Genomic DNA, 26,337 nt, shown 5'->3' on the forward strand with positions numbered 1-26,337 from the left:
TTGATTAATCTGGTTTTAAAGAGGTGCAAAACAGCTACAGCATATTTTTTTCCCAGGATAAGCTGCAAAGATTCAAATTTTAGAAACAAAGCTGTGGAAGTGTGAGGCTTGGAGGCTGGAGTTGTTTTGTGTTTTGGTTTCTTTTTTTTCCCTTTACCATTTACTTAGCAGACAACATCACATGGCCTTGCTGATTATTGGGGGTTGGAGCTAGATGGTCTTTGAGGTCTCTTGCAGCCCAAGTCATTTTCTGATTCTATGATAATTTTAAAACTTAGTGTATGATACACCTTAAGATTAACATAAGTGGGCTTAATTTGTGAGACTGGAGGTCCATCAAGCCCAGTTTTGTCCCAACAGTGGCCATAAGCCTAGGAAAGACCACAAACAAGTCAAGATATAAAACGGTCGAGTAGGTTCCTTGTCTCTAGTTATTTTTCTGAAATAAATATCACTTTAACATATTTAGTAATTATTACTACATTTTTCTTTCATGAATTTGAACCTTCTGGTGGAAACCTTTAACATCTTCAGTATGCTCTGGAAGTGTATTCTGTCTGTCCACTAACACGTCTAGTACCAAGCTTCCTGCCACCACAGTGAGCTTCACAGCCTTCCTAGCCTTCCTCCCCTTACCCTCTGGGGTAACTTTGGTCCTGAAGACCTTTGCAGCCGCAGTTGGTCTCTCTATCCCAGTTTAGAGTCACTTCCCCAGCTTTCCAGGGGGTTGGGAAAGCAAAGGAGAGTTTTAGGCCAGACAAAGCCAACAAGATTTTACTTGTTTATAGGTGAGCTACCTGCAAGCAGCTCACCTACAGTGGCTTCAGTTTATTTTCAACAAAGCAAGAGCTTATTAGGTCAGCTAATCCACTCCCTAGCAGCTCATTGAGTGCATTGAATGCTGTAACTGTTGTGGTGTTCAGAGGGACTGTGTCCTGCTCAGGTTACGTGGTGGATGATGGACCTGCCACCAACTTCCAGGGTGAGGAACCATACCTAAAGCAGTCAGCTAGTTGTTATCCTGTTGAAAAGCCCTTTCTGCCTTTGAAATAGCTTTTTACTTACCTTCTTTATAGTCCTGTCCCTTCTTTATCCCTTTAAACCATCCTGAGATATATTTTTTCCTCCTAACTGGCATTTGTCTTTCTTGGTAACATTTCATACCCTCAATCATGGGATTTATAATCTGTATTTTTGGATTTTCAGCTTCTCCAGAGGGATTGAACATCTCTGCATTGCTGATGATTCATGTGCACTGTCTCCATGTCCCACTAGTTTTAGTACTCAGTTTTCAGTCAGTTTTGATCAGCTACTGATGTTGCCAGAATTCTATTCATTAATGAAGTGTGATTAGCAGCTCTGGAAAGCACCAAGTTCCATAATTTAAAATGCTACAGTCAAAATTATATTTGTACACATAGTTGCCTTTTGAAGTGGGGCAGGGGGTAGCAGTTTGTATATTTTGTATATTTTTAGGCACTCCTGCTGTCTGAGTGCCTCCCATTTACAATGGGAGCCGCTTCCTTGCACAGGGGCACGACAGCACTGCTCCACTGATCCCAGCAAAGCCACAGCCCTCCCTGGGTAGAGCTGCTTGAGACAGTGACAAGAGGGTTGTAGTAACTTGCTGCTGGTGGTGGAGTGTGCTGCAGAAAGAGGGAACTTCTGCCTTGCCAAAACCAGTGATTGGTGGTGTCCTTCCTCTGTGGGAGGCAGAATGTCCACAGAGTTTTCCCAGATGGAACCCATTGGGTCACCAGAGTTAGGCTCCTGCCTGGGTATGAAATTCTCATTTTCACTGAGTTTGTGTTGTTTTCCTTCTCCAGCCTCTGCATCTATTGCTGGTAGCAGTGTGATGTCCTGTGTTGAGATTAGAATTTTTATGTCCTCTCCTATGGCTTTAGTGTCTTTACACATGGCCCAAATCTGCAGACTTCCTTTCCTTCTATTGGTAAGATCAAAGGCAGGGTGTTTTTGGAGCATCCTTTATCTCATCTGTGTTACAGGAAAAGCCAGGGATGCCCACTTTGAACTCCCACCACTCATGACACAACCACTGAGTCATTGAGATCATACTTCTCAATAATCTCTTAAGAAACTACTGTGCTAAAGAGATTTCTTAAAATTTTTATAGGAGATTTTAAAAAATTTTTTTATCATGCATTTTTGTAACATTTTTTGTTTCAGATTTGAATATTTTGAGATCACAGATTGTAATTGCAGACATCACTAGGAAAATTCTCCTATTTAAAATTTACTTCTACTTTATCTAAAAGCATGTATGCTTCTTCTCCCCCACCGCCCATGAAAGTAAGTGTCAATAGGATTTAAATACGTTTTGCAATGCAGATATTTCAAAACATCAGGGAGAGTCCTTCTGGTGGATAATTTCTTGTGGTTCTTAAGTATTCAGGTCCTTTTAAAATGAATCAATCCACTGGGTTTTGTGCTCTTTCAAACATAGACTTAGCTCACCGTTTAACTTTCACAGTTTTTTCAGTAAGTGAATCCAGGTTTGTTAATGAGGAAGAATGTGGGGGAAAAAAAAAGTCAGGACCTAATAATTCTGAAAGTAAAATGATAACTAGTACTTGAAGACAGCTTTTTATTATTAAGTGTTAAATTACTTTACAGAGGTTAGATTGAACAGATGGTGTTGGTGGATTAGTTGAGCATCAGTCATGGTCAGAGCCACAAGTGCAGCCTTTTTTCTTATGACATTATTTTCAGTTTCTGAGTCCTTCTCTGCTCTGTTTTTCTTACCAGTTTATTAACAAAGAGTGAAAAAAACCATGGTCTTATAGTGGTGATATTTCTAGAGCTAATTGAAGTACTGGGATTAAGAATCTTCAGAAGAATACCAGCATTTGAAAATGGTGCTGAGAGATGATGACTCACCTGAACAAACACAGAACCTTCCTTGGACAAACTCTTGAGACAAAGAAGTGTCTGGGGGTTAGTGAAGACTCCCTATGGTGCTTAGGAGGGAGGGTATTCCTGGCAGGGATCCAGGAAGGTGTCTGCCACAACAGCTGGCTGCCTGCAGGTTGGCTGCTGGTAGTTTACAGGGCTGTAAAGGGCATCTCCAGGCATTTGAGACCTGCCCTGATGTTAAAGAAAGGGCTGTGGGCTGTACTCATCCACTGCTGCCCTACCTTCAGCTCCAGACAGTGGGACTCACTTGTCAATGGGCCCCATGGAGCAAATGAAGGTTATTTCTCAGGTACATCACAGGCTGTCTTCTTGTGTGTTGCTTATATAGCCTGTGTCCCTCATGGGTTTTTATCTGCCTTAGAAGAGTCAGAACAGGCCTTTTTAAGGTTTAATATGTCCATGCAGCTTGTGAAGTCTCATTCTTAGAGGTCAAGGGCTTAATAAAACATCCTTCTGCAGAGCTTTAGCATTACTTATTACTCCTCTAGGTATTCAGTGATTGTTCCTTTTTAATCCATGGCACAGTTGGGAATCCTTTCAGTAATCTTTCAGTTTACACCTTGGCTTAGTTGATTTGCCTATTTTTCTTGGATTTAATTTCTGGCAATTAATTGTACTTTTTTTTTTTAATTCCTAAATTAGCATATGCCATGTTTTATGAAGAAAACAACAAAAAGTCATTTTAAGAAGGTTTACTCTTTTTACTTATGTCAGATAATATATCTGAGGCCTGAGGACCATTATACACTCCTGCTGGCCCTTTGGTGTCTTTCACAGGTGCTTTTAGTATAGAGGGTCAGGCTGAGGAACTGCCCTTGTGCAGCCATGGTTGTGGTTTTGGGGAGGCTGAGGCTGTTTGAATAATTATGCGACTGCACAGCATCCCAGTTCACACTGATATAGCAGTATATCATTGCTGAAATGTTGGTAAAGTGTCTTCATCTAGAGCATCATTAAGGTTTGAGGAGAACTTCTTTTTCTGAGCATTATTGTGTGTGACTCTTTATTCTAATACAAGGTGTGGTAATATCAATAAGGAAAATAGGAATACAAATGTTGACTCATCTTTTCTTTTTTTAATTCTCTAGGATTATGATGGCTTTTTTGAATCAAAGGAGAGCAACACTGTATTCTCCTTTCTTGGACTGAAACCTACTTTGGCATCAAAGGTCAGTGTAGTATTGCAGACTTTTCATGGAATTCTTGAGATATTGAGGTTGAATTTTCTTTGATCCCTGTGTGGGATGAAGCTCTGTGTTTGGATGCATCCCTTCAGTGAGCCATACTTTGTTCATATCACCCTAGTGCTAATGAAGTAATTGAGATGGTTGTAAGGAAAAGTAAAGCATTTTAAATGAAAACAAGCATATACATGGGAGTAATTTGGGACAGCAAATAAATTAAATTTAAAGATTACAGTCTCATTCACATTATCAATCTAAATTGTAAGCAATTGGCTTAATTATAACAGGAGACAGAACTTAATGACTGGAGTTTCTTTAGTCTGGCATAATGGCTCAACATTTATTCATTAGGCATTAATTAATTTAATGCTGAAATGCTGGAGTAGTCAGAACTTATATTAACTTTTTTGAGTTCAGTTTCAGCATACACATATCTAGGTCAAAACACAAAGTCAAGTAACATCTTTCTGTTGAGGGCAGGATAACAGAGGAAATTTTATTGCCATATGGAAGTCTGGAGACTTGTTTAAACAGATTGTGTGGTACACCTTTTGGCAGTAGATCAGACACAGAGGGAAGGATTCTTCTTTCCTTGGATACTGTAGATAGAGATGTGTTTGGTACTAGTACTGTTTCAGGCCTGGGTGGTAGCTCTTGGGTATCTGTAGAACTCTTCTTCTGGCAGGAGTTCCTTTATTTTGGACCCCTTGAGGGACAGCAGTAGGAAGCAACCTCAGCAGAGAACCACAGAAGCAGGTTATTTCGGCAGCCTGCCTCGCTTTGTAGTTTGGAGAACTTGTCCTAGGAAAAAGATGATGTTCTGATGCAATCTGAAATAGCAGCTTCTATGCAGCTCTGTTCCTAGAAAATATGGTGTTGGAGGCCTGGAGGGGTCTCTATAAACTTCCTGCTTCACTCTGGTGGTACTTCAGAGAGATGCATCCTTAGCTGCTAGGTGGCCCAGGGTTAGGGTCACCTTATATGCAAAGGTCACAGGTATGGGAGATGACAATGTATTAATAACATTAATATTTTGTTAATAATAATTAATAATTCTCTTTATTTTTTTCTTTTTGGTAGGAGTCAGAACCCTAGAAAGCCCACGTGAAGTACAACAAGCACATTCCTGAATGAGTGACTCTATTCTTCAGCACATAACAGCTTCCCTAATGGATCACTGTGATAGAGCAAACATGTGTCAGTAGTAGTAGTCTGCTTGCCATGAGATGGTGCTCTCCAATAATGTGGAGCTAATAACATGCATATGAAATAGGATTAAGGCTGGGCTACTCATCTTCCTTTGTAAAAATGCTCACTATTGATGTTTCACTTTTGTCTTTTGATTGCTTTTGCAACTGGCCCTGATATTCTAACAGGCACGTGTGTTTGAGAATAAGGAGTGAAATTGTAGGGCTTGTATAATTCATGGGTATTCTTGTATAGTCATATTCCTTACCTTTTTTAATTCCTCCCACTACTGTAGTTCAAATGAGTGCATCATGATAGTTAAAGTTATTATGATGTTTGGCTGGCTATGATCCAGAAGGTAAAAAGCATCAATCTTGAGATCTCAGTCTAAGCCAATAACTGCCATATTTTTGCTCTACATTTATTTATTGCAATGTTTATTCTAGATCATGGTTATTTTAAGAGACATGGGCTGCTAATCTTGTTACTGAAGACTTGATTTGTCTAATGATGCACATCGCAACTGACTGTTTAAAACAAGTGGCTATCATGAAGGAGGTGCCAAAGTGAAATATTTTGACATGTTTCCAAATGCAGGGGAAATGTTCAGTAAAACACTTGGTGGAAATACTGGAGAGTCCAGAAGAACTAAAGGTCTCATAGCTAATGATAATATGAAGTTATCTCTTAAATTAGGAAGTCTTAACACCCAAGGTTGGAGCTCTATAGTTGGACTGTCTTAAAATGAAATTTTGCCAAAACTTCAGTTTACCTTCAATAACACACAGCTTCACCATAAGCCACATGAGAGTCAGGGGGATACTTTGAGAGCCAGGATTCAGTCCCATGATGGTTAAACACTCCACCATGGTCCAAGAGCATGCCTAACTTGCCTACCTGCTGTCCTGGTTATATCCCCAGATGTGGTGATGTGGGGGTGCCTCAAAGACTGCTAGAAAGCTGAGTGTGTGCTTTGCCAAATGAGGCCAGAGAGGTTGTTCAGCTGAGGAGCAAATGAAGGAAGTGGAGATTATTCCACTGAGACTGCACCGATGCACATAGCAGAACTTAGGCCCATGACTTGCCTTGATTTGATTCAAAAAGCATACTAGGCAGAAGTAAAATTGCATCATGCATTTTGAATCAAATCTGAATACGTAAATAACAGCTGTGCTGTGATGTAGCTTTTACTAGAGTGATTTCATACTGGCAAGGTAGTGCCACCACAGTGAATGCCCTTGTTCTTTGGGTAAATGGGAGGCAACCACTATGTAGAAAAGCTACTTTGCAATCACAGCATCCCTCAGACTGTGTGGTTTGAAGGAAGCCAGACTTGTAAAAGGCGTCAGAAAGCAACACTATCAGAACAAAAGCAACACTGTGAAACAAATCACATGTTCTCTTGACATCGGTAATCATGGCATACCAGACATGTCAGCTGGAAAGGACAGCTGAAGGTCATCTGGTGCAGCACTGTCAAAATCTGGCCAAAGAACAACACTAGCTTGAAATAGATATGGGTTTGTCTAGCAGAGCATTAACAATATCCAGAGATGAAGATCTCATAACTATCTAGGTAACCTGTGACATTGCTACAGTGCTTTCCTGCAGTGAAAATTTTATCTTTAAAAGTCAAGCTTTGACTCCTAGGCTTTAGTTTGAGGCTTCTGCCTTTGCTGTGTCTTTTTGGCACTCACAAGAAGAGGTTGGCACCATTCTTTTTTTAATGGCCCTCAAGATAGTTGTAGGTTACCACTGGGTCACCTCTTAGCCTTCTTCTTACCAGACTGAACAAACCTGGCTGCTCAGTTGAGCTAAAGAGCTAGATGGAGCAAGAGCACACACAGATATGAAGTCTGTGGCTGTATTTACTGGTCAAAATCTTTGCCAGAGCACCTTCTCTAGAGGAATACTGAACGGGCATTGATGTATGTACGTACATTTTTAAGAATTATGTTGTCTGTGTCAAGGTACTGTGACGTTCTTGTAACCAATCCCATATTTTCATGAGACTTGAACCTCACTATAGGAAGGGAATATGACATGAGGTGGAGCTGTACATTGTTAACTTCACCACATTCAATATAACTATTTCTAAAAAGAAGGTAAAATATTTAACTTTGTAAATGAATAGAGATATAAATGTATGTAATTTTGCAGTTGATTACAGAGAAGCCATCCTGGATTTATCCTGTACTTGATACGTTGTAAACTTTGAGAACTGCCTGAAGTCCCAGGTTTGAAAAATTTACCTAAGTGTGTAGGCATATACACATGAGTAATCCTGGATGAAATCCCAGGCTTACTAATGTGAAAGGAAAAACCACACTGATTTCTCCAGGGATGAAATTAATTTCACAAAGCTCATTTTGAATTTTGATAATTGTAGAATAGAAGGCTCTCATTTAGTGGAGAGTTAGTCTTGTTTCAGCTGTTAAGTAAACCCGGCTTATTTCAGAGCATGTGTGTGGGCTTAGTCAGTTGTATGGAGGACAACACTAGCTCCAAAGATATCCTGCTTGCTTGCATGGATTGGCAGTGTAAGTCCCTTAGAATGTGTGCTTTTGAATTATAAATAGCTAGTTTAAAAAAAATATATATATGTTTGGATGTGAATTTTGTCTGTTGAATGACAGCCTTATTTTTGTAATTAAAGCAAGTAGACTTCTAGTTTGTTACATAAGATGATCAGGAATTTTTTTAATCAGTTTTGTAGTAATGAAATGTAGCTATCAGATAACTGAAAAGTCTGGAGAATCTAGAGACATTTACTGAAAGAAATAGGAAATTCTTAATTCTATTTAAGATTTTGGCACATAAAGTTATGCTTGAGAACCAAATGATCCCAATTTCTAGCTAATACTTATAACTACCCCACTTCTTAAAATGGAGAGCAGTGTGAGTGAAACTTAATCTTTGTACCTAGCTGAAGTTGCTGTGTGGGCTGACGTGCACGTGCACATTCACTGTATCAGTGGCTTTGATAGAGGTGTTTTTGTTTGTGCCACACACTACTGGATAGTGCCTTGCCAGAAAGAGGACTGTTTCTGTGGGGTCTTCTTAGATGTGCTTAAACTTTGAACTGAGAAAGGCGTAGTTTCTATATTGCTATTTTTTAATAATACAGTAAATTTATTTTGATGCCTGAATCAAAAGGCACATGCTTTGTAAGACTGAAACAGTTTTTGACGAGTCTTCTGAATTCTTGATTTTTCCTAGGTGACTTTGTTTTTTGATTTTCTTTTCCTTTTTGTTGACTGTCTAGAATCAAACTTTCCTAGGGAAGGGAACCCGGAGTAAAGCCCATAAATTCATGTTTACACTTTCTTTAAAATAGTGTCTGATTCTAATGTTTAGCAGCCCAAGTGCTCACTGAAAGGAAGAGTAGCTGCCAAGCTCTCGGTGGATTTCTTGGTTGTCCCTCTGTGTCCTTTTCCACTATCAGGCCATTTATTTCAGGTGTCCTATTTAAGCAATACCATGATTCAGAAGTAGGACCCTGAAATTGCCTTGTGGCCCTTCACAGGAGTGCAGGAGTGGGGTGATCACCAGGGAAATGCCAAATCTCGCTAGTTTTCAGTAACTTGTTCACTGATTTCACTACACCTTGGCATGGGCAGTGGGAGGAGGATGGAGTCCTGGATGTTCCCCCTTCACAGAGAGCCTGAGTGGAGGACCCAGTGCAGAGTGGCCCACAGCTGGCAGTGGCACGTGTGACACCGTACCCCACTGCTTTCCACAGCACTCCAGCTGCATCATGGCCTGTGCTTCACTCTCCTGCTCCCTAAGGAGTTTGGGAGGGAAAACAGAAAACATCTTCTTGAGAGCAGTCCTCCAGCCAGGGCAGATCCAGCTTACTCCCTTCTTCCTGGTCTTTACCTCTTCCTCACTTGTGTAATCCTGTCCTGTGTAGACCTACCTGTGTGCAAAGTTTCCACTCCCAGCCATCTGTAACATCCCTGTGGGGTCACAAACGTGGTGTTCCCCTTCACGGTGTCAGTGTTCTCTAACTTGGGAGGGGAGGGAGCATGTTGCATCCTAGGTCGTGTACACGTTATGTATTAAATTGTGTTCATCTAATAAACTGCAATTCAAAAAACAAATTTGCACTGTGTTGCATGTGCTAAAATAAACAATGAAAAAAATATTAATTTATTCTTGCTCTGGTGGCAGCCTGGTGCTTTGTTTTGGGCAGCCTCTGCAGGTGGAAGCACTGCAGAACTTTTAACTTGGGATGGGTGAGCCTGATTCTTTAAGATGTTAATCGACTTTGAGCCCCAGTGGCTGCATGGGAATTGCAGAATACTTGCTGGTTTGGGGTCTCCCCAGGTAAATAGTAGTAAAGAAGAAAAAAGATAAAAAGGGATGATGTATTGTCTTCCATTTTTTATACTTGGGTTACCTGCAAATAAAGGGCAGATCCTTTGGGGTGGCTTGGACACTGGGGACCAGAAGTTTTCACAGAATGAAGTTTTGTTCCTAGGGTTAAAACCTTCACTGCTTTTTACACCTGAAAGGAATGTGAGTTCCTGGTTTGCCTATCCGCTTTACCAACCCATAGAAGGTAGTTTAATACATTTTACCAGTTAAGTGGCTAACCAAAGGTGCAGGTTGCATAATTAGAGTTTTCCCTTGATTCTCAGTCTAGTAAATAGTCTTTAATACCTCTTCATTCCTGTCTAAAACTTGTCCAGTCTATTGTGGTTGCTGCCATGAAAATTCCATTTGTGACTTTTGCTGCACCCTGGAGCAAGGTTCTGAGCCATCTGCTTTAGGCAGGATGGGTAAAAGAGGTACAGATGGAATTGGCAAGCCTGAAATGCCTGCAGTGGGATCCTGAGCTGCTGTAGGATCAGTTGCACAGCTCTGAAGTGAGTGGAGCTGTAGTAGCTCAGCTCTTGTGTCATGGTGGGTAGAAGCAGACAGATTTTGCTGCATGGGTGGGCAGGATCTCCTTGATTTGCAGAGGAAGCGATGTTCTGTGCTGCTATCTTATTGCAGGGGTTCCATACTGTTGTCTCCTTAGCACAGACATTTCATACCTTCTTGGTGTTTCTTGTGGGCAGCTCCTCAAAGCACTGACTCCAGTTCCCTCCTCAACCTGCCACCCCACTCTTTTATAGCACTCTTCTTCTCATTGCTTACAGCTGTGGCCTGTTAAAGTCAGGCCTATTCCTACTCTTTGATAATTGGCCCAGCTGCAATTCCTTAGGGGTAAGATTACTTTCAACACTATCTTTATTTTCTTATATTCTATCCCCCTACACTGTGTCACCTTGCTGGTGTTGCATCATGGCCTGCACTCTGTGTGAAAACCAGTGGCACTGCCATTCCTCCTACCTGGCTGCTGGGGACCACACTGAGAGCAGGAAGCAGACCAAGGTCCCACAGTGTGGCTGTCATCCTTCTGTGCATCCCTGCTCTGCCTCTGCTCCCTGTGCCAGGGCAGCGCCAGTGCAAAAGAAGCACTTGGAAGTCATCACTGTGTTTGTGCAGTAATGTTTGTGCCAGTCTGTCTGCACCTCGTTCCTACCCCAGGACAGCCAGTCTGGGCTGTTACAAGGTCCTGCTGAACTCTCATTTGCTTGATTTGCTTTTCAGGTGCCAGAAGGACTTGCCTAATTCATCCCCTAGGTTTCAACCAAGCTGTTGCTGAAGGTACCTTGATGGTCTCATCTGAAGTGGCCTCCTCACGCTGCATGGTGCAGCACAAGCAAACATTTTGGGGACAAGTCCTCTATATTTTTTCCTTAAAGGTGGTCATTGCATGTAATTCAGTCCCATGGTAAATTTGGGAAACAGAAAATGACAGATTTAAGGAATTAGCACTGTGAAGAAAAGGTCAGCTGGAGCCTTGAAAAATTGTGTTTAGAAGACAAGAAAGAAATTGTTACATTCTGATTTGGAAACAGGGAGCTAAGAAGCAGAGACCTTGAGAAATGTGTGCCAATCTCTAGCTGCTTGGTTTCCCCATCCTGTTTAGCTGTCCACAGTACATACATCTAATTCTGGAGAGGAACCTCACCCTCCAGGGAAAGCACACACTTCCAGATCTAGGGATTCTATCTCCTTCAAGCATGCCACACAGCAACCTGTGCTCGATCCCTCCTTTGTACCTCTTTGGAGATCAAGATCAATTCCACTGCAACCAATGATTATCAAGATGTGAAAAATATGAGCTGAGCCAACATCTCACTGCATTACAGCTCCTGCCACAAATAAACCTGGCAGACTGAATTACTCTGCTGGGAACCCAAAGAAAAAAAAAAGGCTTAAAAAATAGCTTGTTTTTTGCCTTATTTCTTTGGGTGAGGCACTTCTGGTATCAGCAGGGTTTTGCCAGCATGTTACTGTGAACTGCCAGAGTTGAGGATGTAGAGGACTTCTAGCCCCAGATGCCAAGCAGAAGCCATGGCTTCTTTTCTGACTCTCAAAGGGACCAGACCGCTACTGCACCTAGACATGAGGGATTTGTTACATCAATGTGGGACTGAAGGAGTGAGGAGCAGATCAGTCATGGAGACAAACCTGCAGAAGGTGATCAGGAGCCCAGGGGCAAGGCCAGGCAAATAATAAGGAGCTGTAGCAGGTGAGGTTTGCTCAGGTTTGTCCCGTTCTGCTTCTCCAGCTGCTGTTGCCCCATTACTCCTCTTTATTAAATATTTCCAGTTCACACCTTCCCAACAGGAAAAGTGTAATTATCAGATTTGATGGTTTCTGCATGCATTTCCAAGATAGCCTCAGCCAATTTTCCTTCTTTCCTGCCAATCTCTGTGTCAATTTCTCTTTCACAGGGCAAAGCTGTAAGGAAAGCACACACAGTGCTGGATATATGGATATGTGGCGTGGGTGCTGCTGCTGTGGGGCTCCAGCCTGCAGCACATAAGCACCAGCCCATCCTTCATTTGCAAAATCCATCCTGTGGAACCTGACGTTAAGGCTAACAGCTCTTCCCTTCTTTTTTCTTTAGATTCTCTGAATGTCACAGTTTTATATGCTTAATGAAGGGAGGTGGGAAGGATGTGGGTGTGAAGAGGTCAGCCTTTCAGGTGTGAGAATTAAGAAAGCTGAATCACTCTTGAGCATCATACAAGCAGCACGCTAATGTGTTCAGATACATAACATTTATCATTTAATTGTGGATTTTCTAGTTAAAGCTGTATCTTAATGGGGCTCCAGCTTTTCTGCTGTACCTCCTTTTCCCACACAGCCTTATTGTCCTCTTTCAGCTATTGTCTAATGGCTGTCTGCTGGGAATAGCCCTTGCAGAGTCCTTTGGTGATACCACCTGCCACCTGCCTGGAGCAGTGACAGAGCCTGGAGCAGTGCCATCTCCAAAAGGCAGGAACGCTGCTTGCTGAGATGGCTGTGGTCCCACCAGCATTGCCTCTGCCTCTGCTGCAGAGTCTGGTCATCCTGCTGCTGCCCTAGCACACTGCACCTGGTGGTGTCTGTTTAATGGCTTTCACTGCTGAAACCAAGGTAATGATCTTCCTGCATGAGACTTCTATAATCATTGGCACTCAAGGTATAATTTTCCTTCAGCACATTTTAATCTCTGGGTTTTCATAGCTTCAAATCCTCTGTTTTTCTTCCCGGTTTCAATGGTTATGCTTTTTGTTTATTTTTTTTTAGGTGTATTCTGTGAGTGGCATAAATTTGAGCTTAAGCCACAAAAGGGCTTTTAGGTCAGAAGAGCTATACAGCATTGCTGTGAAATATGCTCTTGAGTCATTAAGGCAAATTGCTGTAGCATCAGTGCTGCTCCAGCTGGACTATAATACTTAAGCCCTAAGTGGCCATTTCATGTCCTTTGGAACATTCTTGCTCTGAGCAAAGTGTGATTATCCATCAAACCCACTTATACCTACTGAAACCTGCAGAGGGGATGGCATTTCAATGCGACAGATTTCATGGTCTGCATTAAATAATCAGCCTAGAGGAGATTCTTGGGTTACAGAGACAAGTCCTCTGCTGTTTCTGTTGCCACAGAGACTATTTCATAAAACTACTCAACTCCAGCCAAAAGCACAACATTGGGTCTGGGTTGATATTTTTTCCCTGTGTTTTTTTGGCTCTGCTGTGCTAGTTGGAAGGTTGTCTCAAAATCCTGCTTCTCTTGCAGCAAAAAAGAAACTCTCTTCCAAATTCCAGCTGAAGTTTCTTCATGGCCAGCTTGTCTTCATTGTCCTGGTTGTTCTTTCATTTGAATAAGTCTCCCTTGCAGGAATTACCTGTCATGTGAGTTGGTTTCTTCTGCCTTAGCTGTGCTTTTGCCAGGTAGAAGCAGTGGCTGAGCCAGTGCAGAGTCCAGTTCTCCTGGTGGCACCGCTGACATCCAGGGCCAGTTGAGATCCCAGGGATAAGGAGATTCCCACTAGTCAATAGCATGGAGTAGCTTCATGAAGCAAGTCCAGAGTGGGCTCTTTAATTACTTCAGCTAGCAGAATTTGTAATTAGAGATGATCCTGATACTTGCTCTCAGTGCCTTGGCAGAAGTGTTGCTGTTTAACAGTTTCTCATTTTAGCCCTGATTGAGCTATTGCTCCAATTTAGCATATTTCCTGGCATATTGTGTGGGCAGATGAAAGAACTGTGCTTGCTAAATACATGAATTAAACATTCTCTTGACAGACTTTAACCTTCATTTAATTCAAAGGTGTCAGAAAAATCGATAGCCAGGGATGTGCTCCTTGAACTTACAACAGCTGCAGGAGCGAAATACAGATCTGGAAAAGACCATGGGTAGCCAGCCATCTTTTAAAACTTTTAAAATTTTATTTCAGTTTAACAGGTAGACATATATATTAAAAATGTGTGTAAAGGCAGATCCCAATTCCTCACTGTTTGAACAAGGAACATGACTATCCTTGGCAGACAGCAGCAGTTCCAGCATGAGATCCTGTATGCGAGGGCCCTGAGATCTGTTGTGCTCATGGCTCTGTTTGTGAGCTCTGGTGAGCAAGACAAGGGCAGTGGCCACTTCTCCCCAAGCATGTACACAGTCTGTCTTCTTCCTTTCAGCAGCTGAATGCTGCCTGCTGTTTCTGCACAGGGCTCAGGCTCTCCCCCTTTCCCCTTCTTTGGCAGTTCTTGCTGCTGCTTCTCATTCAGCCCCAGCCCATGCTGCTGCCTGCATTTCCTAATGTCAAAGCAAAATCGCTGCATTTGTCCCAACAAAATCACTCTTGTGGTGCTTGCTCCAACCTGCTTCCTGCACTCATCTCTCAGCAGGCTCCTACAACTAAATACCACACCTCTTGTTGTACCGTCCTACCTAGACTTCCAACACATTTACCAGTGTAATTTCCACTTTTTTCACCTTGCTTTACACCTTTTTGTACCTTCAAATGCAACCTTTAGGCCCTTGTGTCTTCTCTTTGCCACCACCCCCAGCTTCACATCTGTCTCCCTGCCTTGTGTCTCCTTGCCAGCTGAGAGATTATGAAGACTAATGAGAAGTTTTGGGATATTTTATATTATATTTTTATAATATATTACATACATTTTATATGTAATATCCCCTTATAAAATCTTCTTTCCCAGGGCAAGATATCTTCTTTCCCAGGGTAATCAATTGCCATTGCAGTGCACCACTCACCAGAAAACACCTCTCACTGTGGCAGCCAAAAGTCCCCAGAGTAGGTGCATTAAGATGCTGCTGTGGAATTCATGCTCTCCAAATCCCAATGAGACATATGCTCTTATGTTTAATAATAGTAATAGTAAGAAAAACACTATTGCATATGTCCTAAAACCATGGAGAATGAAACATGAAATGGTGACTGCTTCAGCAGCTCTTCCCAGCTATAGACTGGGGAGAGTTTTGGTCACTGTAACTTTACAGGACCTTCTTTACCATGATGACCTGCTCAGCATCCTCTCAGGGTTTGGAGAACCTAAAATTTATATTAATCGGTCTTCAGGGATGTTAATAGTTGCATCTAGAAAAACATTTCAGGTGCTCTTAGCTTCCTCTATCCCACCTGACTATATTGCAGTATCTTAGCAATATCTACAACCAATCAGCAGAAGTTATTATAAAAGATGCTCTTTCAGACTTATCACTATAGGGGATCAATAAAGGCAAACTACAAAATTGTTGTACCTTTCTGAAGACCTTTTTTCACATCCTGGGGAATAAAAAGGGAGGTGGAGGGCTGAGAAAAGTTAGAGAATGAAGTCTGTCGTGAATATGAGCTTCACACTGTGCTGATTGAAGATCTTTACATTAGGGATGTTTAGAGAAATGTCACTCACTTTCCTTGTAGAATAAAGAGATGGAAAACAAGCCAATGAAATAATTATTTTTTGCATTTTACTTGAAAGATAGAAGCCCCAAAGAGAGCAGGTAGGTAGATTTTTTTTTTTTATGTGCACTTTCAATCACCTCATTTTTCATCAAGAAAGGCTTTGATGGAAAACTATTTTACCAGCAGTTCCATTCACTTCAAGTTCACTTCATATAAGCTAGCACAGGAAGTTGTTGAATTCTTTTCTCTTTCTCCTGCACCTCCTTAGCTATCTGCTGTTGGAAGATCCTGCTGTAACACCCTGGTGCACACCCTGGCATGGCGTTCCCCATCTCCATCAGGCATCACCTGATCACCTCTGAGGAGGGCACAGCTGCTTTGGGGAAGCACAGCCCTGTTCTCCTGGCCATCAGGATGGTGTAGCTGTGTGTAGTGAGGCACCGTGTTACCAAGGAATGGTAACCTGTGGGAAAACTGGAAACTGGCCTTTTCAAAATATGGAAGTCATGGATTTGCATCTGGGCTTGCTTTGGAGGAGGAATTCCTTTGGTGCTGCCACAAAGTGGCAGTCCTGTGCCAGAGGCAATGAAGCCAGGGAAGAGCCTGGCCCAGCCATGCCTGGGTGTGGGTGGAAGCAGGGAGTGGGATGTGCTGTCTGTCACTGACATCTAGAGGACAGCACAGACACTCTGTGCATTGTGAAACCTGAGGTACCCAAACCCCGAGTGGGGTGAGCCTTCCCTGGCCCGGCAGCACTCACGGGCGCAGAGATACTCACAGCTGACACCTCCTGGCTTTCCATACTCACGCCACCCTTAAGTATTTTACCCAGTTTGAGCACTGGCATGGCATCTTTTGTTGCCTGTGAGGCACCAGCTGTCTTCTGTGGGTGCCTTCTTCTTCCTCTCCCCAGCAAACACAAAATCTGAGGCTGACCAAACCAGCTCACAGCAGCAGAAGTTCCATCACGGGGATCACGCTGGCAGAGCCATCCCTGCTGTGGCTGTGAAGCCCATGGGCTTTGCTCAGCAGGTGAGGGTGGCCAGGGGCTGGCAGAGCCCTCTGTCTCTGATGCTGGGGTCCATGGGCACCTCTGTGCCTGCTGCAGGGTCAGCAGGGGGCTGTGGGGTGCTGTAGGGTACCAGCCCTAGCACAAGGTGTGTTTCCTGCCCCACTGGGGGCTGGATGGGATCCATCTGCCTGGAGGAGCATCCTTTTTGTGATCCTGTTGCCATCCATTTGCATTACGAGCACTTTATGCCTGCCTATAAAGAACATGTTGTTCAAGCCTCTGTTAATGCGAGATAAGGCAGCTTTTAAAATTAAAGAAAATAAGTCAGGGCGCTCCTGATAAATTAGCTTTAGTTTTAGGGACATAATTTCACAGTCTCCTCTTGTTGGCACAGCTGAAGAGAAAGAAAATAAAAGTTATTACAGACAGATCACCTTCTCTGTGTCTTTCTGCCAACACCAAGCTTTTGCAGATGTTGAAAACAACAGAAAAGCCTCAAACAGCAATTCCTACCATTTCCAGGAAGCTTTAGAGGGATTATTTTTATTTTATTATTTTTATTATTTTGTTTGCTGCTCTTTGGGCTAGGGTCAATTCTTTTGCCCCAGGAGATAGTTAGTAACCACTTCAAGCCAAGGAGCTGTTTCTGCATCAAGAAGAGCAAAATCAACAATGCTAAAGGAGTCATTATCTCACTTGTGAGGCCACACTTGGAGTGCTGTGTTCAGTTTTGGTCTCCACTAGGCAAAAAGAGAGGTGGACCGGCTGGAGAAGATCTAGAGAAGGGCCACAAAGATAATTTAAGGACTAGAAAGACTCCACATGAAAAAGGGTTGGTTTAACCTTGAGAATAGAAGGGAGACAGTATTACCATGCTCCAGTGTTTATAGAATGGCTCTAAAGAAGATGGAGACTCCCTTTTTACAAGAAGTCACATTGAAAATCCTAGGGGTAAGGAGTAAAAGTTAATTCTGGGGAGATTCTGACCAGAGATGTGAGGGAAATTCTTCACAATGAGAAAAATCAGCCATTGGAATAATCTCTCAGGGCAATGGTGGATTGCCTAGCGTTAGACAGTTTAAAGATTTGGCTGGACAGTGTCCTGGGCCATCTTGCCTAGACCATGTTTTTGTCAAGAAAGGCTGAACCAGATTGTCCATGAGGTCCCTTCCAACCCAATATTTTCTGGTCCTGTGATTCCTTTCAGGGTAGCTGAGCGTGCAGGCAGCAGCTCAGCACTCTGTTTAGAGCACATCAAACTGGCACTTACAGGGTTAATTTCACAGGCTCACAGATTACCCTGCACCTTGGTTTTTCAGCTCCCCTGATTAGTCTGTCCTCATAAAGAAACTGAGAAGAATAGTAAAAGGATGAGTAAACTGCTTTGCACAAAACCAATAAAAATTTTTAGAGGGATTTTAATTGAGTGCTGCGTTTAATTAGCTTTTCCCATGCTTTCAGCTTTGCTCTCTGGATTTACAAGGCTGAGTTCAGTGAGAGCAGGCAAGGCAGTACGTGTAACCTGTGCCACTGCTTCCCAGCAGCTCTGCACATTGGCTCTGGTCAGCCAATTGCTGCCTGCCTCCCTGTCTGGGAGGCTCCTGCACGCTTGCTTTTGCAAGCATTGGATCCCAGTGGTTGACATTTGCAGGCACTTATTTTATTTCATTAGATTAATGAAATATCTTCAGTAAAAAGGAGTCAACAGTGAGCATGGTCCTCATGCCTGTGGTGATAGAAATGGCATTTCTCCTTCTCCTGCACACCACGTCAGGAAAAGCAGACAAACACAACAAAAACAAAGTAGGAATACCTGCTCATCTGCAGTGAAAATGTGTCATGTGTGGAAAATAAATGGGGCAGTGGACATCTGATGGTGCTTCAGTAGAGCTGAATGACATGGGGACTGACTTCTTCACAAAGCTTTAACACTGAAAAGTTGTGACAGTTATGCTCTGGATCCAAACTTCCAAATATTTATTGTTTCATGTTATAAACCAGTCAGTAGTCACTATCAAGGAAATTTCTTCAGTGGATGGAGAAAGGTTACTTTATTCCTCCTCCCCGTTCCCCCATTTGCTGTTTCAGCACAGACCCTGGTGAAGGAGGTGTATGGATGGGGTAGAAGTGGCCCCAGCTTAGGTGACATCACCCCCTGGGACAGGAGCCCTCTCTTTGGAGCACTCCTGCATGAGAACGATGCTCTGGAGTCTGTTTGCACCATCTGAGACAGCTGGTGTGGAGGACAGTGCCTCATGGCCAGGGAAGACTGATGGAGGCAAGGCCAGGGGCTCAGCTCAGTGCCACACAGGGACACCCCAGCAATCAAGCCAGCTGCTAAAGGAAATCAATTTTAAAAGCAGATGTTTTAATTAGAGCACTAAGCTCCCTCGTTGTAATGCTATGTCTCCAGATAGTTTTACTGTTTTATTAACAAGTCTCTTGTACTTATTTCTTTCCTGTTGACAGATGCTTTCATCAAGGTTATGTAAAGTCCTGTTTTCATCCCTACTTTGCCTAGAAATAGATTAAAGAAAAGCTGAAATACAGATTAATAATTATATGCAGAGTGAAATATTATCCACGTGCATTTTTCAAGTAAAAAAAGGCAATTTTCAGCCAATTGCCTTATAGCTCCACAGCAGTGTGTGCTTGCCTAGGAGTGGTTTCTCCAGGGAAGCAGCTGTTTTGCTGAGGCTGACAGGAGCTCTGTGCTGCTGGGGGAGAGGCAGAGTGAAATGCCTCTCCTAGCACAGGCACACAGAAATGGGAAAATTCCCCTCAGAGAATTTCAGTGCTGCTGCTGTCAAGTCAGAAAATTAGGCTGCAATTAGGCAGGCCCCTGTGAATCTCTGTTGCTTCTCCTACACACTTTACTGAGTAGCCAGACTGAAATTATATAGAAAGACACAGGGTCACCAAAATCCCTGTAGTGAAGGTAGCTCTCCTCATTGCTGGTTCAAAGGTGCACTTGCAGGAAGCAGGAGCTTGCCATCAGTGGTGCTCCTGTGAGCTTGCTTGGCTCTGGAGGCAGAAGGACTGACAGATGGACAGGTACATCTTGAAAACGGCAGTGTGCTTTCTCACAGCCCAAACCACCTGAAGCACAAGGTCTGTAAAGCAAACCACTGTCAGAGCAGCCACAAGACATAAACAGCACTGCTCTCAATTAAATATTGGTTGGGACCCTTCAACATTAGGGATTCCATCATGATCATTGCAACTCCGTAGATGCCCCCACCTCATCAGCTGGTGTTACCACTGGAAAAATGCATCATCATTCTGTGGGCATTAACTGCAGCCCAAAAGTTAAACTTGTCCTTTAGCCTTTTATTCAGTTTAGAAAACATACTGAGGTAGTTAGCTCAATTTAAGATGGATGGATGTGGCTTAGCTCAGTTTAAGATAAGTAAATGAATGTTCTTATGTGCACAAGGTATCAAAGTTCTCGTTACCTCAAATGGACGACTACAGAAGGCTGCTTGAATGCAGGAATTTGGCTGCCTAATCCTGGACCCAAATCCTGTTTTCTGTGGAAAAGATAAGAGATCTCATATTTTATCCCATATCCATCCCCAATGCACCACTGTCACAGCTCCCAGGCCTCCAGGGACACGCTTTCTTTTTGCTTGTTCTACTACAATTGCCCAAAACTTTGCTGTAGTCACTGTGAGGTAAGATTTTGGGGATGGAGGAAAATAAGAAAAAGTCTGCTTAGAGTAATTTTAATAGTTCCACCTTTTAGTGAAAAAACTAATTTACGCATAAAATGAAAGGCCAGTCAAAGAAATTTGGCCTTACAAGAACTTTGAAGGTCTCAGTTGTGCCTAAGATTTTCTCCAAACACGTATGTTTGCATCGCATTTCTTTTTGACTGAAAATGCTCTTAGTGCTAGTAAGACACTAACCTGGTTATGCCTGATTTTACGTATAAGAAAAGAGCAGAACATCCTTGAATTCTTCTTCAGGGAAGGACAAAACAGATCAGGGAATGAGACAACCTCAACATTCCCTAATAAGTTGTTTTTCACAAACTGCATTAAATAAACAATAAGCACAATATGTTGCAGGCTCCGTGGTTTAACTAAAAGAGGCCATAACCCTCTGGAGTTTACAAGTGCTTTGTATGAACTAAAATAGTTTGGCTGACATCTGCTTTTGCAGCAGATTTCCCATAGCATCCAGCTATTCCAGTTTATTCATAATTAAATCACAACAGAGACATCTGCTTTAAAAGTGAAAGTAAATCTTCCAAAGCAGTTACAGCTGCATGGTCTTGATATCTTTTTCTTAGAGCAATGGGACCATCTTCCTTTCAAAATGGCCTTTAATTAATCTCCTTCTTCCAACTACCTCTATAAATACTACCATTGTCTATGGTTTGTTACCACAGTAGATTACTGAACTAGAAACAACACAGGAGGACCTTTTAGAAAAGATTACAGGGAATGCAGCTGTGGCAGCAAAGGAAGGAGCAGGAGAGCTTAGCAGAAATGTCACTGACACGAGCAGTGATAACCTTTAAAAATGTTTCCTATGAAGTAGAGATCAAGAAAAAATATAATCAGATCTTTACTGATATCAGGTAAGAACATAATGAGGTCTTTATTGATACCAGATAATACAAAAAACCCTCTTATACAGAAAATGCTTACTCAGGCTTTTCTGCTCAACTGGCATTTCATCTAGTTTAGGTGTTGGGAAGGAAGATCAATCAATGGAGCAAGTGACTCTTTTCACACTGTTCAGCTGTCTTCATAAAATGTTTTATAAATTATAGAAGTAAAAGTAAAATACTGTTCACCTGTGCTTTTGTAGTAAATCATCACTCCCTGTTTTTAATTGTTGCACTTCTGTGTCAAAGGAAGCCCAGATTTCTTCTGTGTTTCCCTTTACCCTTTCATCAGGTGTCCTGATTATAACATCCTACTTTTGTGTTCACAAAATTGCTTGTCTTGAATTTGCAGTCAGGGCCTGAGAGAGGAACTGACTGACTGCAGGTATAAGAGAGGTCTCCCAAAATTTGTATTCCTACTAAAGTTATTACAATAAATGTTTTATCACCTCTGAGCAAAATATCTGCAAATAGAAAATACTTTTCCCAGATACTTAGAAAGGAAAATTGCATTTTCCCCATCAGGTGTCAAGTAAAGCAGCAAAATGCTTTGGTTTTCTTCCTCCTCTTTTTAGCCAAATCCAGGTTTGGTCAAGTCTCAGCAAACCTGTATCATCCAGAAAATTTGTTTCCTCCCTGAAGCAAAGCAGCAGCGTGCACACCTGCTCAAGCACAAACCTTGACACAGACAAACCCACCTCCAGCAGTGACAGATCCAGGCACACCTGAGCCCCAGGGACATTTTGTGCAGCCTCCAGTCAATAGGAGGTTGTTCCTGTCCCCTGTCCTGCCCCTGCTGTGGTGCCCAGACTGGTGGTGTGCTCAGACTGGGTGTCCTTCCAATGCCAGGAAAGCCTTGTGGGTTGCAGAGGATAAGGGTGATGTTGGGATGATGCCTTTGCAGGAAGCAGGATGGTGTCCCAAGGACATGTTCAGGCTAATGACTTGTGAGTGAGAAGGGAAAGGAGATCTGGATGTTCTGTGAACCCCCAAAAAACAGGGTGAGAAAAACATGTTCCACGAGAAGCTTTATATGGGACAAGACAGCATTTAAGCTTACTTGAAGCTGAATAAGGGAATCAAGACACAGGTGAGCCATCATGTCTCAGAAAGCTTACAAGACAAGCCAGCTGAAACCAGTATGAACCAGGGAATTCAAGGGGAATTCAAGATCTTTTGGGGAATTGAGCCTTGTAAGGGCAGCTGTGCCTAGGAAACCGAATTGTTAATGACATTTAATGCTGAGATTGCACACAGAGTGGTATCAGGCATTTGGAAATAAATGTAGCAAAACAGGGATAACCAGGTAGTTTGTTTGGGAGGAGACTGGGTGGAGAAAGGTAGGCAGGGGTGGTGAAAAAAAGAGCAGAATATGGATGGCAGGGGGTGGGATATGGAGAGTGAGTCAATAAACCATCCTGTGAACATCAGGAGGTGGGATATTCACTGGCAGGAGCACGGACACCAACAGGCAGTGCTGAAGCTGATGTGCACATCTGAAGCCCACCAGGATGCTGAAGGAAACACCTTGGATGATCCACTGGACTCCCCAGCAGTCCAGAGAATTTATGTGGGAGGTTAGAGCAGGGTGGAAGTGTACTACAGTGACACATGGAGTGGGAGGGCACAGAGAGGAGTGGCAGGGCTGGAACACCTTGGAAATTACCCAGGTGTGATCTGTCAATCTGTTAAAGTTTTCCATTACATTTGTCAGCCTCATAAACAGGTAGCTAAAACTGCAGTCATCCATTAGAAAAAAATCACAGTGCACTCATCCTAAATATAAATATCATAAAATTCATATTGCCTACTCTAAAAGTGAAGAAAATAAGTATTGCATGCGGCCTTGAACATTGTTTTTGTTTGTGAAAAAAACCACCTTTGCATTCAATAGGTGTTTCTTAATGCAGGGGCAGGTTAAGGTGAAACGTTTGTTGACAAATGCATTGTTTACTTGGCTTTTCCTCTTTACAATGACCCATGACAAAACATGTATGGATTGAGAAAGTGACAGAGTAGTGCTCATCATTTAGGAGCACTATTATGAACAAATAATGCTGGAGTGTTCCCTATTAACCAGCTGTTCTGGCAGGTAATAGTTCAGCACCGAGCACTGTCTTATCAAGAACGGAGCAGCCTCTGCAGCCTTGCACATCTCCATGGGCCTGGGAGTGCAAAGGGCTCTCATTGGGTTAAGCACTCAGAAACTCTCCAAGTGCATCCATAATCTGCTTACTGGCTAAGCTGGTTGGGAAGCAAGGGGCTGAGATTCTGCTGACCTTGCCCAAGGGGTCATCTCAGTCCACACAAATTTCAGAGGGTCTCAGACTGCAAAGGCAGGGTGCTGGCCCTGCTCAAAATTATTGTTACTGCATCAGAGATGCGTGGTTGCCTAGTCTGCATGAGCATTTAGAAGAAATATGGGTGTGATAGGGATGATAATCTGCTGTAATTTGGACAGTTTGACAAAATTGACAAAAGACAAAAAAGGGTTGCAGGAAAAATCAAATGGCCGTTTTTCAGCAAAACTAATAGTAGCAATAAATTCAGATAAAGGCCAGAGATTTCTTTTCCCTGGTGCTCATTGAATGCCCTAAAGCACAAAGTTTCCTGTACATTATGTTACATTTATATTAAAAAGAAAATATATATATGTGTGCGTGTGTAAATTCTAAGGGACTGGCTGGATTCAGTGGAGTAGAACTGTCTCTATCTTGAAAATTCAGTGTGATATGGTGCATTTTCATACTTGTTCAAGTTATCTTTAAAAATATTCATTATACAACATTTTGTTTCCTCAATTTAAATATTTATCTATACTTCAGACAAGAACACTAACAGTGACCATTTACTTGGTGCAATATTTTATAGTTCCTTTTCCCTTCAAAGAGGAAGCCACATCCAATCCCAGGTGTTTCTAAAGTCTGGTTTAATTGGAAAAGATCAAGGCAAAGAAGGTATTAAGGACACTGGCTTTTTTCATCACCTTCCAGAGATGAAGGTGTGTCTGACCAGCCTGTAATTCTCTGAATCCTCCTTCTTACCCTGCTTGAAGACAGGACTCACATTTGTTTTTTTCTAGTCCTCAGGATCCTCTTGCAGTTGCCATGACCTTCCAAAGACGATCAGGATGGACCTTACAGTGACACTGGCCAGTGCCCTCAGCACTGGTGGGTGCATCACCAGCTCCCAGGGACTTGTGTGTGCCCAGTTCCTTGAAATGACACCTAACCTGGTCTTCTTTGCTCTAGACTTTCCCACCAGCCCTGGGAACCTGGGATTCCTGAAGAATGGTTTTACCCATAGAGACCAAGGAAAGAAGGCATCAAGCTTGGTTTTTCCCATTTCCTCTGTCACCTCTGTACAGTTCCTAAGCAGGCCCATATGTCTCCTGCCTTTCTTTTTCTGCTGATACAGTTGAAGAAGCCTGTTGCATTATGTCCCTCACTGGATTCAGTTTTGGAGAGTTTTAATTGTCCAGGTCTCTTTCCACCTGTTCTGTGACTTTTTTCCCCTGGTTTTGAACCGGTATCATCCCTGCAAACAAAGTAAAAAGTAAAATAAAATTAAACATTCTAGCATTTATATTTCTTATCATTTTTCTCATCATTATTACAGAGTGATGAATTTCACATTTGTAGGAGATCAGCAGAGTGATACTGTCAGCTATTTCTGTGTTGCAGGGCCAGGCATGGATGACCACCACACTTCTGTGTGGTGAAAGACCTTCTGCAGTTTTTTGCCATCTCATAGAGTTTCCTACAGGAAGCATTGCTGTTCCCTGTGATGCCAGCCCGACAAATTCCCCCCACACAAATGCCTTTGGTAGAGACCACTTGTTCCCCTCCGTGGCTTTTCCATCCCCAGGCACTGCAATTTAGTGACATTGCAGGAGTGTTGCTGCTCCTCATCTCCCTGGTCCTGTCTGCAGCCTGGCCCTCAGTGAACAATGGCAGAATGGAAGGCACAAAATCCCTGGAGAAAGGGAATAATGGAGCAGAGTAGTAGCTCCTGATTTGAGCAGGACTAATTGATCCAGCTTTGCTTGAAGCCTGTCTATTATGGAATTCTGATTTTGGATGGCAACTACTTTTTCAGAGAGTGAAGAAGTTGTCACAAATTCGAGATGTTTTGAAGGATTGTTGTTTTTATTCTATTTGGTTTTTCTGATGTGTCTCGGTTTTTTCTAAGAAAAAATAATGCTCTTGTGAAATGAAATCGTACTCTATTTCTCATTTTACACTGAAATGAGAAACCAGTATGTATGGGTAGTGGAGAACAAGGACAAATTTCCCTGTGTTTTGGAACCCAAGAATGTCTCAGTTTGTTCAGGTACAAATTATTCACATTTGTACTAAAGCATATGGATTAGTTCTATTTATTCATTTATTTTGAACTGTCTCCAGAGGTTGTCACTGACATTCTGAATTCTAAGTCCTACCATGATAAATGGGCCTTTGCTTGCAGGCACCTCATAGTTCTGATTTATTTAGTGATATTCTTCTTAAATACCTATTGGAAAGATAGCTTTATACATCTGTAAGTCTGTTCATTTGAATTCTGATAAAGTCTCATTTCAATAATTTCTTATTTCTAATCTAGAATTTAATGACCAAATCTGCACATATATATTTTTATACCATATATAATTTATCTTGTTTACATAATGTTCTATATATTATACACAACATTATTTATATGTTTGTGTTTTCACTTCTCAATTCCATCAGACTATTCACTAGATTTGTATTTCTGGCATGATTTTAGTATCTTGCATTTCTATGTTTCCCTTTCCTGGCATCAAAAGGAAAAGCAACAGTTTAAAAAAAATCGAATAGTTAGAATCATACAATCATTTTGGTTGGAAAAGAACCTATCATCCAGTCCTACCATTTATCCAGCCAAGTGTTCCATTAAACCATGTCCCCAAGCTGCCATGGATGCCCAGCTTCTAAATGCCCTCTGCGATGGTGACTCTGTCAAATAGCTCAAAAAGTCACTTCTCAGGCTGGATCTGTGTCACTCTATTCTCCTAACCCATTTGGCATGGTTTTCTGTTGGCTGCCATGGTAAAAGCAGCATGAAAGTAAGCTGTGTGGTTGAAAGGTATCTTTCATAAAAGCCAGGGCCACACCTGCTCTCAGCATTTCA

General features: G+C 42.3%; 1 protein-coding gene across 1 annotated transcript in view; it reads left to right on the forward strand.

The window, feature by feature from the left end:
- Positions 1-5,521, forward strand: part of SH3BGRL2 (SH3 domain binding glutamate rich protein like 2) — a gene marked incomplete at both ends in the record, with an annotated part of 33,929 nt that extends 28,408 nt beyond the window's left edge. The window contains 2 exons of the mRNA XM_084202612.1: positions 4,023-4,103; positions 5,495-5,521. Of these exons, the coding sequence (XP_084058738.1) occupies positions 4,023-4,103; positions 5,495-5,521 (108 nt within the window). The remainder of the gene's footprint in view (positions 1-4,022; positions 4,104-5,494) is intronic.
- Between the last annotated feature and the right edge of the window lie 20,816 nt (positions 5,522-26,337).

This window comes from Fringilla coelebs (assembly GCF_963513975.1).
Source record: "Fringilla coelebs genome assembly, chromosome: 3".
NCBI classification, from domain to species: Eukaryota; Metazoa; Chordata; class Aves; order Passeriformes; family Fringillidae; genus Fringilla; species Fringilla coelebs.